The sequence below is a fragment of the Panicum virgatum genome, chromosome 3K, assembly GCF_016808335.1.
Source record: "Panicum virgatum strain AP13 chromosome 3K, P.virgatum_v5, whole genome shotgun sequence".
Classification (NCBI taxonomy): domain Eukaryota; kingdom Viridiplantae; phylum Streptophyta; class Magnoliopsida; order Poales; family Poaceae; genus Panicum; species Panicum virgatum.
In genome coordinates, this window is record NC_053138.1 from 22,869,058 (window position 1) to 22,882,252 (window position 13,195).

At 47.9% G+C, this 13,195-nt stretch overlaps 1 protein-coding gene across 1 annotated transcript; it reads left to right on the plus strand.

The window, feature by feature from the left end:
• The first annotated feature begins 298 nt into the window (after window positions 1-298).
• LOC120700736 lies at window positions 299-1,441 on the plus strand. The gene has a single exon (XM_039984973.1). It carries the CDS (start codon window positions 299-301, stop codon window positions 1,439-1,441), a length of 1,143 nt encoding a protein of 380 aa, XP_039840907.1.
• The last annotated feature ends 11,754 nt before the right edge of the window (window positions 1,442-13,195 follow it).

A 13,195-nucleotide genomic window follows, 5' to 3' on the forward strand; every position in this document is an offset into this window, starting at 1 on the left:
GATATTATTAACGTAGGAATTCCGGCACAATTTGGTTGCTTCACTGAAAATGTCGCCGTGTCCCCCCCCCCCCCCCCCCCCCCCCCCCCCCCTAAACGTAGGCAGATTCAAGCAAGAACAGGATGATCGGAGGGTTGATCTGTGGACTCTATAGTCTATACTGTATTTCAGGACCATTTCTACGACGAAAATGTCAGATCTTCACTCCTGGCCCCTTCATTTCCTGATTCCGCCGCTGCGAAAGCAAGTCAACCGCATCTTTCCCCATTGCCTTCGCCGGCACGGAGGGGCACACAAGATGGGCTGGTCCGATCTGCCCGCCGATCTCGTCGGGGCAATCGCCGGCAGGCTCGCTACCGAGCTCGCCGACCTCGCGCGCTTCCGCTCGGTGTGCCGGCCATGGCGGTCGGGCTCCGCGGCGCACGCCGCGCGCCTCCGCGTCCCTCGGCTTCTGATACCGATGATGTCCTACGACACCAGCACGGAACGCCTCGTCTGGTCCCTCGCCGACGACCGCCTCCGGGATGCCCCCCTGCCCGAGGCGCCCGGGGGCCACTCCTTCGTCTTCGCCTCCCACCACGGCTGGATCCTGACCGTCGTCGCCGGTGACGGCGGCTTCAAGGCCTCTCTGGTGTACCACTTCACCGGCGTCTCGGAACAGCTGCCCCGTCTGCCCTCCTCGTTCGGCGGCGACGGCGGAGGGAGGCTGACCTTCGACAGCCTGTCGTGGGATTGGTCCCCGCAGGGCGTCGTGGTCTCCCCGGGCAAAGGCGCGTTCTTCTGCCGCCCCGGCGACGGGTCGTGGAGGAGCGTCGGCTGCTCTTCAGCCGCCGTCACCAGCGTCACCGCCTGCGACGGCGCGCTGTACCTATTCGACAGGAAAACCCGCAGCGCGACCGTGGTGGACGCCGGAACCTTGGCCGTGGCGGCCGTGATCGAGGCCCCCGCGCTGGAGATACCCAGGTGGCAACGGGATGAAATCGAGGCCAACCTCGTCGTGTGCCCCCACGAGCTCATCCTCCTCGTCCTATCGAAGCTCCATCACCCGTGGTGCAGCGGCTGGCCGAGTTTCTGCAAGACCTTCCGTGCCGATGCCGACCCCGGCGCGGTGACCGGCGGCCGGAGCCCGAGCTGGTCGGAGGTGGCGGGCATCGGCGACCGCGCCGTGTTCGTGGACAACCTCCGCGCCTTCTGCGTCGAGGCCAATGACCACAACGGGCTGAGGAGGAACTGCGTGTACGAAGCGAGCTCGTACCATGCCATCGACGACGACTTCGACTACAGTTTCGATCGATACGGGCGGATGTACTCCGTCGCCGTACTCGACTTCGCCAACCACACGACGGAAAGCCTCACTTTTGGAAGCCTGGTGAAGCTCTGGAGCCCTGGAGACGGACAATGCTCTTCGTGGTTGATGCCTAGCTACCGCAATCTGCACTGATAGATCGCGAAATGCTTCGCAACAGGTGAGTCTTGTTGGTGTCTCTCCAAACAAATGAAAATCACCATGCTCATGTTTTATTCGAAGAAATCGAGAGTAAGTAATAAAGGTTGCAAACTGATTCGAAATAGTGAATCGAGACAGCTTGCTCTAATTCAAACTTGTATGCGCTAAAGCCGTGAAGGCATCATTGGTATGGATTATCCTATATTGTTTAATTTGAAGCTTAGACTCAAAATATTAAACTTTTTGTGATTTGAAATTTTTGCTTGAGTTAAAAAAAGAAGCAACTTGTATATTCAACTACTAATTTCAATTTTCTTTTTACCAAATCTGACAATCATGATCCGCCATTTAATATCTCCTTGATAAACTAAGGCCACATCATCGACCAAGTGATAACCATAGCGCAAAATCATTTCCCCCAAGTGATTATTTGCATGGCATCGAATAGTTCAATGCTCTCCTCGCCCAAAAAAAGGCGGAGTAGTTCCGGGGCTCAAGCTCAACTGACGACCCATGTCTTTGCATCAGTTTCATTTAAGCGCCTCGCCCTCGAGGCCTCAACACAATGCACAATAGTATATGATGTGTTGATGTTGGGACTGTCCTGTCCATACTCACCAGAGGGAAAACAGCGGCACAATGCACCCAAGCTGATCGTCGGAGCCCTCCAAGGGCCATGCCCCAGACTTCAAGAGAGCTCATGAGCTTTGATTGCTGCACTGCTCCGCCGCGGCGCCACTCCATGTCACCGTCGCCACCATGCGTCAAGGTCCAGGCAGCAATGAGCAATGGCCAATGGTGAACCAGGCTATCGCTGTGGACAACGTTGACATTTCAGTCTTTTTTTTTTTGAAATTGACGTTTCATCCTTGGTGACGCACACAGCCTGGGATGCCCTCGGGCAAACGCTGCGGAAGGGATGGATTTGTGGGCCCTGTCAAGGCAGATGGCCCAGTTCCTGCGCACAGCAAGCCCATGAGCCATCGCGAGTCGCGACCACTCTCCCCATCGCAGCGCACTTGCACCAGCAAGAGTCCACAACTCGACAGATGAGACAGCAACGCAGGCCGGTGTTCACCACCAGAAGCAACCGGAACACTAGCAATAAGCTAGCTCTCTGCTTAATCTAAAAAAAAAAAGCTCTCTGCTTATCGAAAAAAAAAACGCTAAGCTCTCTGCCGTCGGTCCAAAAATGGCAGCACTCAAGTATCAAATTAACTGCGGCAGATTACGTCAGCTGGTACTTAGTCTGGCCCGAGTCTCCATCACGGTGCTTGAATTTTCGGCTAACGATCCTTTTAGTAATGCTGACGTTCCTGACAACAATGGCACGACGAGATGCTCATGATAACTTTGTCAATCTTAAAATCTTCTGACTTGGCCTCTTAAAATATACTATAAAAATGCGTACCGTTTTTCACAATCTTAAGCAGTTAACGTGTGCTAATCATTTCTGTATTTTGCCAACGATGGCGACTTATTAAGCTCTAAGTAATGCTGATGATATCTACGGAATTTGCTAGTAGAGTACTGCCATCTGAAAGAGTCTGGCACTTCTGTCATTTTGCTCTGCAGATAACATATAGAAACAGAAACGGAGCATTGGATGCAATGCAACTAGAGCTGCCTTGACAAATCATGGCTGCAAAAAAGTGCTGGTCCTGGCTGGACACCACCAACCGTTTGAGCATTTTGCTGCGATAGCTTCTCGTGCGCACTGTCCGGGCCTGCATGTGATTGGTTAGCAATCTGGTGCTTTTGGAGTTACCAGCTTAGCTTTAGAACTGAGCCGACCTAGTCAACTAGGGCTTTGGCGACTCCGGCGGCGATCGACGCCGACGGAGGATTGGGACCGGCCAGGGTTATCGTCGCGATCTGCCTTGGTTGTTCCTCTGTTCGGGCTGACTAAGGGATCGGCTTTGCCCGGTTACCCCGCCTTGGTGGAGCACAATCAGGCGCGTGACCAAGATTGACCTAGGGCCAGGAGGATGGCGGAATCGACGAACATGAAGGCAAAGAAGGGTGGGGAGATCTTGATGCTCTCCTACGGAATCTGCATCTCATGGATGCCGAGCGCGAAGGAGTTTTCTTGGCGAAGGAAGATAGGGTAGGCCTCCCAAAGGTCAAGTGGATGGCGGTGGCAAAGCTGCTAACTGTTAAAGATTTCAGTGAAGCCTCGCTGTCGTCCACGATGCGGGCGGCCTGGAACACGGCGAGGGAAGTGATATTTCGCCCAATCGGGAAGAATTTGTTCATCGTCCAGGCGTTTTGTTTGGGTGACTGGAAGCGGATAATGGAGGATGGTCCATGATGTTTCGTGGCTGTGCTTTAATGCTGGAGGAATTCGACGGATCGACTACAATACCAAAGGTGCTGCCACACAAAGTACCTGCCTGGATTCAACTCCACAAAATCCCGCTTCTGTACCGCTCAGAACCCATACTGAAGCAGCTAGCAGGTAGAGTAGGAAGTCTGATTACTTTGGAGATGAAAGCAGTTGCATCAGACAAAGGTGACTTCTTCCGAGCAAGGGTGGAACTCGAGGCTGAGAGACATCTGGTAAGACTCGTAACACTTACACCAGAGGGTTGTGAGAGCTTATTTTTCCCTGTTAAGTATGAGAAGATCACTCGCTTCTGTGCACACTGTGGTTTGATGGGCCATGTCCACCTTGAGTGCGGCAGCGGAGAGTTCGCAGAGGAAGAGTTGCAGTTTGGGGATTGGATGAAAGCAGATGAAGCACTCTGGCGACCAGGTACTCCTCGGGTCAGATACACACCTTTTGCTGATCGTGAGGTGCCTAGAGGGAGGCCCTATGGATATGACTGTGGTGGGCGTTCGAGCTGGTCGTTTTGCAAGGGGGCGTGCTCATTTCCCCAACGGCTATGCTGGTCGAACATCCCAGTGGAAGGAAAAGGAGCCGAAGGAAGCAACAAGCCAGGAATCACGCAAGAGAAATTCAGAAGAGGCTGGTTTTGGGTCTGAAAAAGAGGATGAGCTGGGTGATACAGCAACCAGCCCAACTAAACCTACTGTGACAAGGAGGGTTGAAGAGGGCAAGGAGAAGCCAGATGCTCAAAAGAAACTGGCAATGGGTGATGTTCTCGCTGAGAAGCAGACACCTAGTATGGTGCCGTCTCCACCGCCAAAGTATATCTCACCGCGGGAACAGAAGAGGTCCAAGAGGGAAGGCAAAGGAAAACAAGTGCAAGAAGATGAGGCGGGCTCCCTGGAGGAGTGCCGCCGAGCACAATGAGTTGTCTCAGTTGGAACTGTCGCGGACTTGGCAATGCTGCGACAGTTAAGGAACTTCGCGAGTTGGCGAAGAAGTTTGCCCCATCTGTGTTGTGTGTGCTTGAGACTCAAGTACATAAATCACGAGTGGAAGGTTTGAAGAGGAGCTTAGGTTTTGACAATTCTTTTGCTGTAAGCAGTAGTGGTCGCAGTGGCGGCCTAGGGATATTTTGGAACAATGAAATAAAGTTGGATTTATTACCGTACTCACAGTATCATATTGATTGCATCATTGCCGAGGGAAGCAATGACCCTTGAAGATTAACGTGTGTGTATGGGGAGGCACAGACTAACGAAAGGCACAAGACGTGGAATATGCTGAAATTTATCAAGTCGTCTTCGCACTTACCTTGGGTGTGTGTTGGTGATTTCAATGAAGTTTTACATCAATCGGAACATGTGGGGATGTAGGAAAGAAGCTCCTCGCAGATCGCAGGGTTCCGAGAGATGGTTGATGTTTGTGGTTTCCATGACCTCAGTTTCGAGGGGCGCAATTGGACGTTTGAGAAGAAGGTGGCTGGTGGTTCATATTGCCGAGTACGCCTTGATCGTGCATTGGCATCGCCGGAGTGGAGCTCCAGGTTCCCTGCAGCATCAGTGCACCATTTGTCTGCAGTGGCGTCAGACCACATACCGATCCTAATGCAGTGGCACCGTAAGCGGTCACAGCAGCGGAGGAAGGGGAGGTTCAGGTACGAGATTATGTGGGAGACTCATCAAGAGTTTTCAGATATTCTAGAACAAACATGGAAGAGTGGAGGGAACGCGATGTCGTTGTGCGACCTGCAGCAGAAGTTGCAAAGCTTGTCAGATTCCTTAGTGGGTTGGGAAAAGCACACTTTTGGCCATGTTCGTAGAGAATTACAGAAACTAGAAAAGGAGTTGGACCGCTTGCGAAACATGCCCAATCGTTCAGGTCCTTCACATGCAGAGCTGAAAATTGTGGAGAAGGTGTTGGAACTGCACCACAGAGAAGAGCTTATGTGGAAGCAGAGAGCACGAATCGAGTGGCTATGTGCAGGCGACAAGAACACTCGATGTTTCCATTTATGTGCTACTAGGAGGAAAAGAAAAAAATATGATTACAAAACTAAAGAAGCCAGATGGGCAAATAACTAAAGATAGTCAGGAGATGGCAAGCCTGGCCACTAGCTTCTACAAAAATCTGTACACCTTTGAAGATATAGAAAATATGGAAGCAGTCCTCAACACGGTTCCTGTCAAAGTGAGTTCAGATATGAATAACCAGCTGTTAGTAGCAATCAAGGCATCTGAAGTGAAAGATGTTGTAAGGATCACCGGGGTATCCGACCCTAGAGGGGGAGGGGGTGAATAGGGTCGCTAATTCGCCTTCTAACCTAGGGCTCAATCTACTTGCATAAGATAAACCTAACACGTCCTACACATGCTAGTTATGACTAAGGTTTATCTATGCTACTCTCTACTTACCCCAAAAGACTTGCAACCTATAGCCAATCCTAATCAAACTAACTAGGAAAGTAAAGGCACGCAAGATAGAGTAAATGTGGAAACGTAATACGGTAAGTAAAGAGGTAAGGGAGAGAATATGCAAACTCCCGTGAAAACACCAAGACACACGATTTAACGTGGTTCGGTTAGGACACCAAGTCCCTCCCTACGTCCACGGCCACTTGTCCACCAAGAACAAGTGTGATGCCGAGTCTCTTCTCTTGATCACCATCTTGCGTTCGCCACCAAGGCTTCCGGAAAGCAAAGGCTAAGTGACGCCAAGTCACCAAGACAAGGCCACCGCCACCGTCTCTCTCGAAGCATCACCAACGGCACCGTCTTCACTATCGGAGCTTCTCACCAAGAGGGGTCTCCTTCCCCGCACAAAGTGTCATTGCCTCTCCACACCAAGTCGGAGGGTCACATGATGAGTACACGGTTGCTTGCCGCAGCAAGACTTTGCTCAAGGTTGATCTCGCAAGATCAAGTCCTCCCAAGCACTAAGCTTCTCAAGCTCACACTTGCACTAAGCTATTCTAAGCTTGAATGTGGCACTAAGCTCAATATGGTGGATGGAGTTGATATTGATCTTCAATAGAACTTCCAGAGTCTCCAACCTCTCCAAATGACCCGGCCTTGGGGGTATATATAGCCACATACCCCAAAAGAGCCGTTGGAGGAAAGCTGACAGAAAAAGTACGTAACGTTGGTTAAACCGACGCTCCTCCAATAGCCATCGTCGGTTCAACCGGTGAATGTAAACTGCCCACTGAAAAACTATTCGTTACTTGTACGGGCAATCAAACGACGTATCGTCGGTTTAACCGGTGAATGTAACTGTCCCCTGATTCCTGAAAAACCAACTCTCTGGACAATTACACCGACGCTCACTTTTCCTTCATCACCGGTTCAACCGGTGTCACTCTGTGTCTGACTTCACTTCAGTCATTGCACTGACGTATGTCTTTTCTTTATCATCGGTTTAATCGATGAAAAACCCTAGCCTCAACTTTTGGGTCCATTGCACCGGTGAGTGCAATTTGCTCATCATCGGTTTAACCGGTGATAGCAAATTGTCTCTGTCTTGTTTGTTTTGACTTGATTTCTTCACGGTCTCTTCAATTATTATCCTTCGGGCCAAGCTTCGCCTTCCTTTTATTTGCCATCACTTGAACCTAAAACCCTGAGGATATCATCTAAACAATCGCATTAGTCCAAGTGTTGTGTTGTCTATATCAATCACCAAAACATTATATTGAAAAGTGGCATAAGAGGCCATTTTCCCTACAGATGCGTTGTTTCAAATGTTCCCCACAAAAGTGCCAGGTCCGGATGGTTACCCAGCGCATTTTTCTAGAAGCATTGGGATTTATGTGGCGATGAGGTGACCTCGGCAGTGTTGAGGGTTTTGAGTGGAGAAGATGACCCGGTACGCATTAACAATACTTTCATCATTCTGATTCCTAAGGTCAAAAGCCCGGAGGAGCTGGGTCAATTCAGACCAATTAGTTTACGCAACGTAATATACAAGATCGCATCAAAAGTACTAGCAAATAGACTGAAGATGCTGCTGCCGGAAATTATCTCCGAGGAGCAATCAGCATTTGTTCCGGGGCGATTAATCACAGATAATATCATAGCAGCCTATGAGTGCTTGCACTTTATGAAGCAAAAACATTCCAGTGATCAACGATACTGTGCACTGAAGTTGGATATGAAAAAAGCTTATGACAGAGTTGAATGGAACTATCTACGTGCGATCATGTTGAAGCTGGGTTTTCATCAGTTATGGGTGGACATGATCATGCGGCTAGTTTCGTCCGTTTCTTTTGCAGTGTTATTTAATGGTGAGTGTCTTGAAACTTTTAATCCATCTAGGGGCATTCGTCAGGGGATCCTATTTCTCCCTACCTCTTTGTTTTATTGGCAGAGGGCCTTTCGTGCCTGCTGAAGTCGAGAATGCAGTCATCAGTCCTCAAAGGAATTAAGGTGGCGCCGTCGGCCCCGATGGTCGGTCACCTACTCTTCGCAGATGACTGCCTGCTGCTTTTCAAGGCGAATAGGGAGAATGCAATGGAGATCAAAGATGTTTTACAACTCTATTGTCGAGTATCAGGTAAGCAAGTAAATTTGGATAAATCTTCAATTCACTTTGCAAAGGGATGCAGACAGGTGACAAGGGTAGAGATGAAAGATATTCTGGATGTTCATAATGAATCTCTTAGTGAGAAATACTTGGGCATGCTGTCGGATGTCGAGAACTTGTCCAGTGGTGCCTTCAATTATCTAAAATACCGTGTATGGAAGAGAGTACATGGTTGGATGGAAAAATGCCTATCAGCAGGAGGTAAAGAGGTGCTAATTAAATCAGTTGCTCAGGCAATCCCAACCTACTCGATGTCCTGCTTCAAATTACCAAGAGGTCTATGCCTTCGTATCAACAGTCTGCTTCGAAATTTCTGGTGGGGTAGTACTGAAGGAAAGAGGAAAACCTGTTGGGTCTCTTGGGATGACATGGTGAAACCAAAAATTTTTGGAGGTCTTGGTTTCAGAGATATAGAGCTTTTCAATCTAGCTCTGTTGGCAAAACAAGCGTGACGAATTCTTCAGGATGTCAGCACCCTGAGTGCTCGTATTTTGAGAGCTGTGTACTTTCCTTCATGTGAATTCTTGGTAGCACAATTGGGGTCACGACCATCTCGTGTTTGGCGCTCCATTTTGGATGGAAGGGAAGTGCTGACACAAGGGCTGGTTCGCCAGATAGGGACAGGCGAAACTACTGAAATTTGGAACATGAATTGGCTTCCTAGGGAAGGATCACTTAGGCCGCTTAGATCTTCAGCTGCAATGGCCCCTCATTTGGTCAGTGAGCTGATAGATTGTGACAACCCAGATTCTTAAAATGCTAATTAAGAATTAATCATTCGAAGATGCATTTTGAAGTGGGTTTAATTTGAACACCTACACGTGTTTATATGCGTGTTAACAAAATTTAAACCTTAATTCAGGAACCATTCGTAACATTTAAACCACTGAGAGAACACGCCCAAAACTGTTAATGGCAATTCAGAGTGGGGTAGACCTAAAACGAGCAAGCAAGTTATACACAAAAATTAGGATTAAAACCTATCAAATTAATTTGACCCTAAGTCAGAACACGTGAATAACTTTTTAACCATTGCGAGTATGCTTATGAAATTGCATAGGCATCTCACCGACATCATGATGAACCAAAGTCTAGTTGAACTCAAGAGGAGAAAATAAAATTTTGCACATGAAATGACAAGTGGTTTCAACTCAAGTTTATAACATATTGATTTTGAAAATTCTTTAATTAGGCCTAAAAGGTAAAATTCAAACCGTTGCTTAAATAAACTTTTGCCTAAAACCAAAGTTGTAAAGTTTTATATGACAAACAACTTTCATGTTCAAAGTTTTTCAAGTTAGCACACAAAATTTGGAGAAAAATTCGAAAAACAATGTGTATAGGGTAATTTCTTTTGCATTTAAATTTGAATTTGTAACTTTCAAACCAAACCTCAAATGGGAAAATGCATGAAACAAAAGTTGTAGATTTCGACATGTTGAACAATTTTCGTATTTAAACTTTTTCATGATCCAATTGAAAATTTTGAGAAAATTTAAAGTCAACTCTCTGATTTCTCTCTCTCTTCTCTCTCTCTTCTTTCACTCCTGGCACTCGAAAGCAGAGCAGGGCAGCTACGCTGCCGCCTGCCGCTGCTGCACCGCTGCTGCCTCACTTCAAGGCCGACGCGCCTGCCCTGGCCTTCAATGTCGAGCCTACGCCGTCGCTGACGCCGAGCTCAGCGAGCACGCTGCACCCGACGCCCGCAACGCGACGCACCACTGCTGCCACCAGCCGCACGTGTGCCTCCGGCCAAGCCCGGGCCGCTGCCCGCCTGCCCGAGCTGCCCGGCCTCCCCAGCACCACCTCCCCTCCCTTGTGCGCCTATATGAGGCCGAGCTCGGACCCTGCACGCGCGCGCCCAGAGCTGAGCTCTCCCCTTGCCCAGGCACGCCGCCGCCGTCCTCCATGGCCGTCTCCCCCTTGAGCCGCCGCAGAGCTCTCCTTTTCACCCCCTCCCAGCTCCAACTGACCCCGGGAACGGGATCCCCGCCTCCCACTGAAGCTCACCGGCCCGTTCCCGCTCACCCTCGCCCGCCTGAGCAACTCCCGTCACCGCCATGAGCGCCGCCGCCCCTACCTCGCCGTGGAGACCCATCCTCCGGCCTCCCCTGAGCTAAACCGACCCCGCCACGACCTTCTCCATGGCGCAGTGAAGCTCGCCGACCAACTCCCCGCCACCCAGGGCCTATGGAGCGCCGCCGCCTGTCACCGGCGCCCATGGGCCGCCCTCCTCAAACCGCCCCCAACCCCGTCCAAGGCCACCTCGAGGTAGAGCGCGACCTCCTCGAGCCTCTCCACCCCTCCCTCGCCGCCGGCGAGCCTCGCCCTCGCCGGAATCGGCCCGGCAAAGGCCGCCCTCCCCTATTTCCCGGCCAAGGGCCCAACTGCGAGCCCCCAATTTTTCTTAGGGTCTTCCCTGCAAAAATCTAAGGACCCCGATGCAATATCTGTTTTTGTTACTAAAATTTTGCAGCAAACTTGTAAATTCAATTGAAAATCGTAGAAAAATCATAAAATAGCAAATAAATACTTTTTGGAATCCTTAAGAAAATATCTACATATTGGAACCATAATATGGCAGGCTTTAGCTTAAAGTTTGTACTATAACAATAGATATTGATATATTCTTAATAGTGTTTAAATGCTAGTTGAACTTGTCTATTTCATAACTGTAGTTTAATACTCTCAGTTGACCTGAAAATTTTATGGTAGCCTACCCATGTAATTCTAGTGTTGTTATAAAAATTTCATAGTCAGTTCTCATGTCTAGATATAGATGCTATTAAATCTTGATTTATGATTTATGAATGAGTGTGGTAGTTTTAATTTTTCACCATGTTATGCTTTTATTTTGATTTTGAAATTTCTACAGTAGGATCAACCCAATGAATATATTTTGTGGTAAAATTTGTAAGCACCCTACTACTGTTTAACATGTCCAAATAATTGGTCTAGGTTTAGATTCACTAAATCATCATGGATAGTTTCTATTCTTAGAAAATTATTATATTTTAACCAGTGAGTAGTTTTGAGTACATTATCATGTTGGAAAAAAAAGCTTGAGACCCAGAAACTGAGTTTAACTATCTGTATAAATAAATCTTAATTAATATAGATCTAGCTCGACTTATTTTCTATACTCTGTAACTTGCAAAATAAAATATGACACCAGCAGGTTTAGTCATGTTATGACCTGTAGTGCGCAGAAAAATATTTCTCGTGCTGTTTCTTAAAGGTTTGTAAGGTAGTGCTTTAATCGGGTCTATTCATGCGAAGTAGGTTCAGTGGGTTGTCTATAAAAGAAAAACAACGCACCCAGCTCTTTTATGAGTTAGTATAGATAAAATTACTACTCTATAAATGACTGCCCAGGAAATATTAATTAGGAAGTTTCACGTCCAAACTCACTTTATGTTGGACTACAACTTTATCGTGAAGGAAAAATAATAACATCTATGTTGTTGATCAACTCGGAACTTTGCATTCACACATATGCATTGTTGCATTTCATTTAGGTACGATAGATGAATCACGTGAAGGACGCGACGTTGGAGTTGAGCCAGAAGACGGTGAGTGGTGGACACATCTAGAAGATGGATGGATCCAGATGTGCATGATCGAAGGAAGATGCTCGCCGAGCACTTATCCTCTAACTAACACTAACCTAGTGTTATTCTCAGGCAAGCCCCGGAGCATGTCCTATCTATTGTAGATTTATGCAACTGCTTATATTTCTATATACTTGTGCATTTACGTTTACAGGAGTTGATTGAAACCTTAGTTGCATGATCCTAGGTACCTATGCTTGAACACTAGTTGGTTTAGGTCGCTAGTTGGCTAGGCTAATGGTTCGGTAGAAGTCGAGTGATTTCCTGTCACTCGCGAGAATTATAGGAATTGGATGTCCACTACATACTGCAACTATAAGGCTCACGGGCGGGGCTGTGGTACTTATGATGCCCCGTCTGTTTAGTGAAAATGGATAAGGCCGCAGTGTGTGGTAGTGGTGGTTAAGCTTTTGAACGTACTAACCACATGTCGAGAATATGGTAATCAATAAGCTTAAGTACTGGATTGAACCGAGGCCGGAACATACTCCCCACCGTCTTGAACTCGTTCACATCTAGCTAATGGCGAGTACAGAGTCGTCGTACTGCTGTACTTGAGGGCGGTGGGCCTGTTCCGTGAAGCGGGAATTGAAGGGAACTGTTGCGTGGGTGACTCTGTTCCCATGCGTGTGTTTAGGTCTGCCTGGCCAGGTTAACAAATTCGATTCGAATCGTCCGCCTGTCACAGATATTGGGACTGCTTAACCCTTTTGTCACACAGAGTAAGAAGTGGAATATGATGATGATGATGAATATGGTTGGTTGGATGATGAAAGATAATTATTTCCCACCATGTATGCTATTGGATAGATGCTCACTTAGAATGGTTAATTGAACTAGAATTTTTAAGCTAAAATTTGAAATTAAGGATTCACTCTTAGTTGCTTTTTCGGCTTAACAAACCCCTCCAGCCAAAAGCCTTGCATGTCTAGGTAGTGGGCTAAGTATACCCATAGTCGGGTAAGCCTTACTGAGTATTAGTATACTCAGCCTTGCTTGTGGCTCAACTTTGTTTTCAGGTGATACGTTTGAAGATCAGATAGCTAGCTTGACTTGGCCGTGTACTTTACCTCCTGGTTGGTCGGTGGAGTGGGATACGACTCTGGTCAACGATGGCAATACCAAGTGATGTCATGTACGGGCTTCATCATGACATCATGTATCGTCGTTTAGAACTCGCTTTATTTCCGCTGCAGTTAAACTCTGAACTACTTTCAATTTGAACTT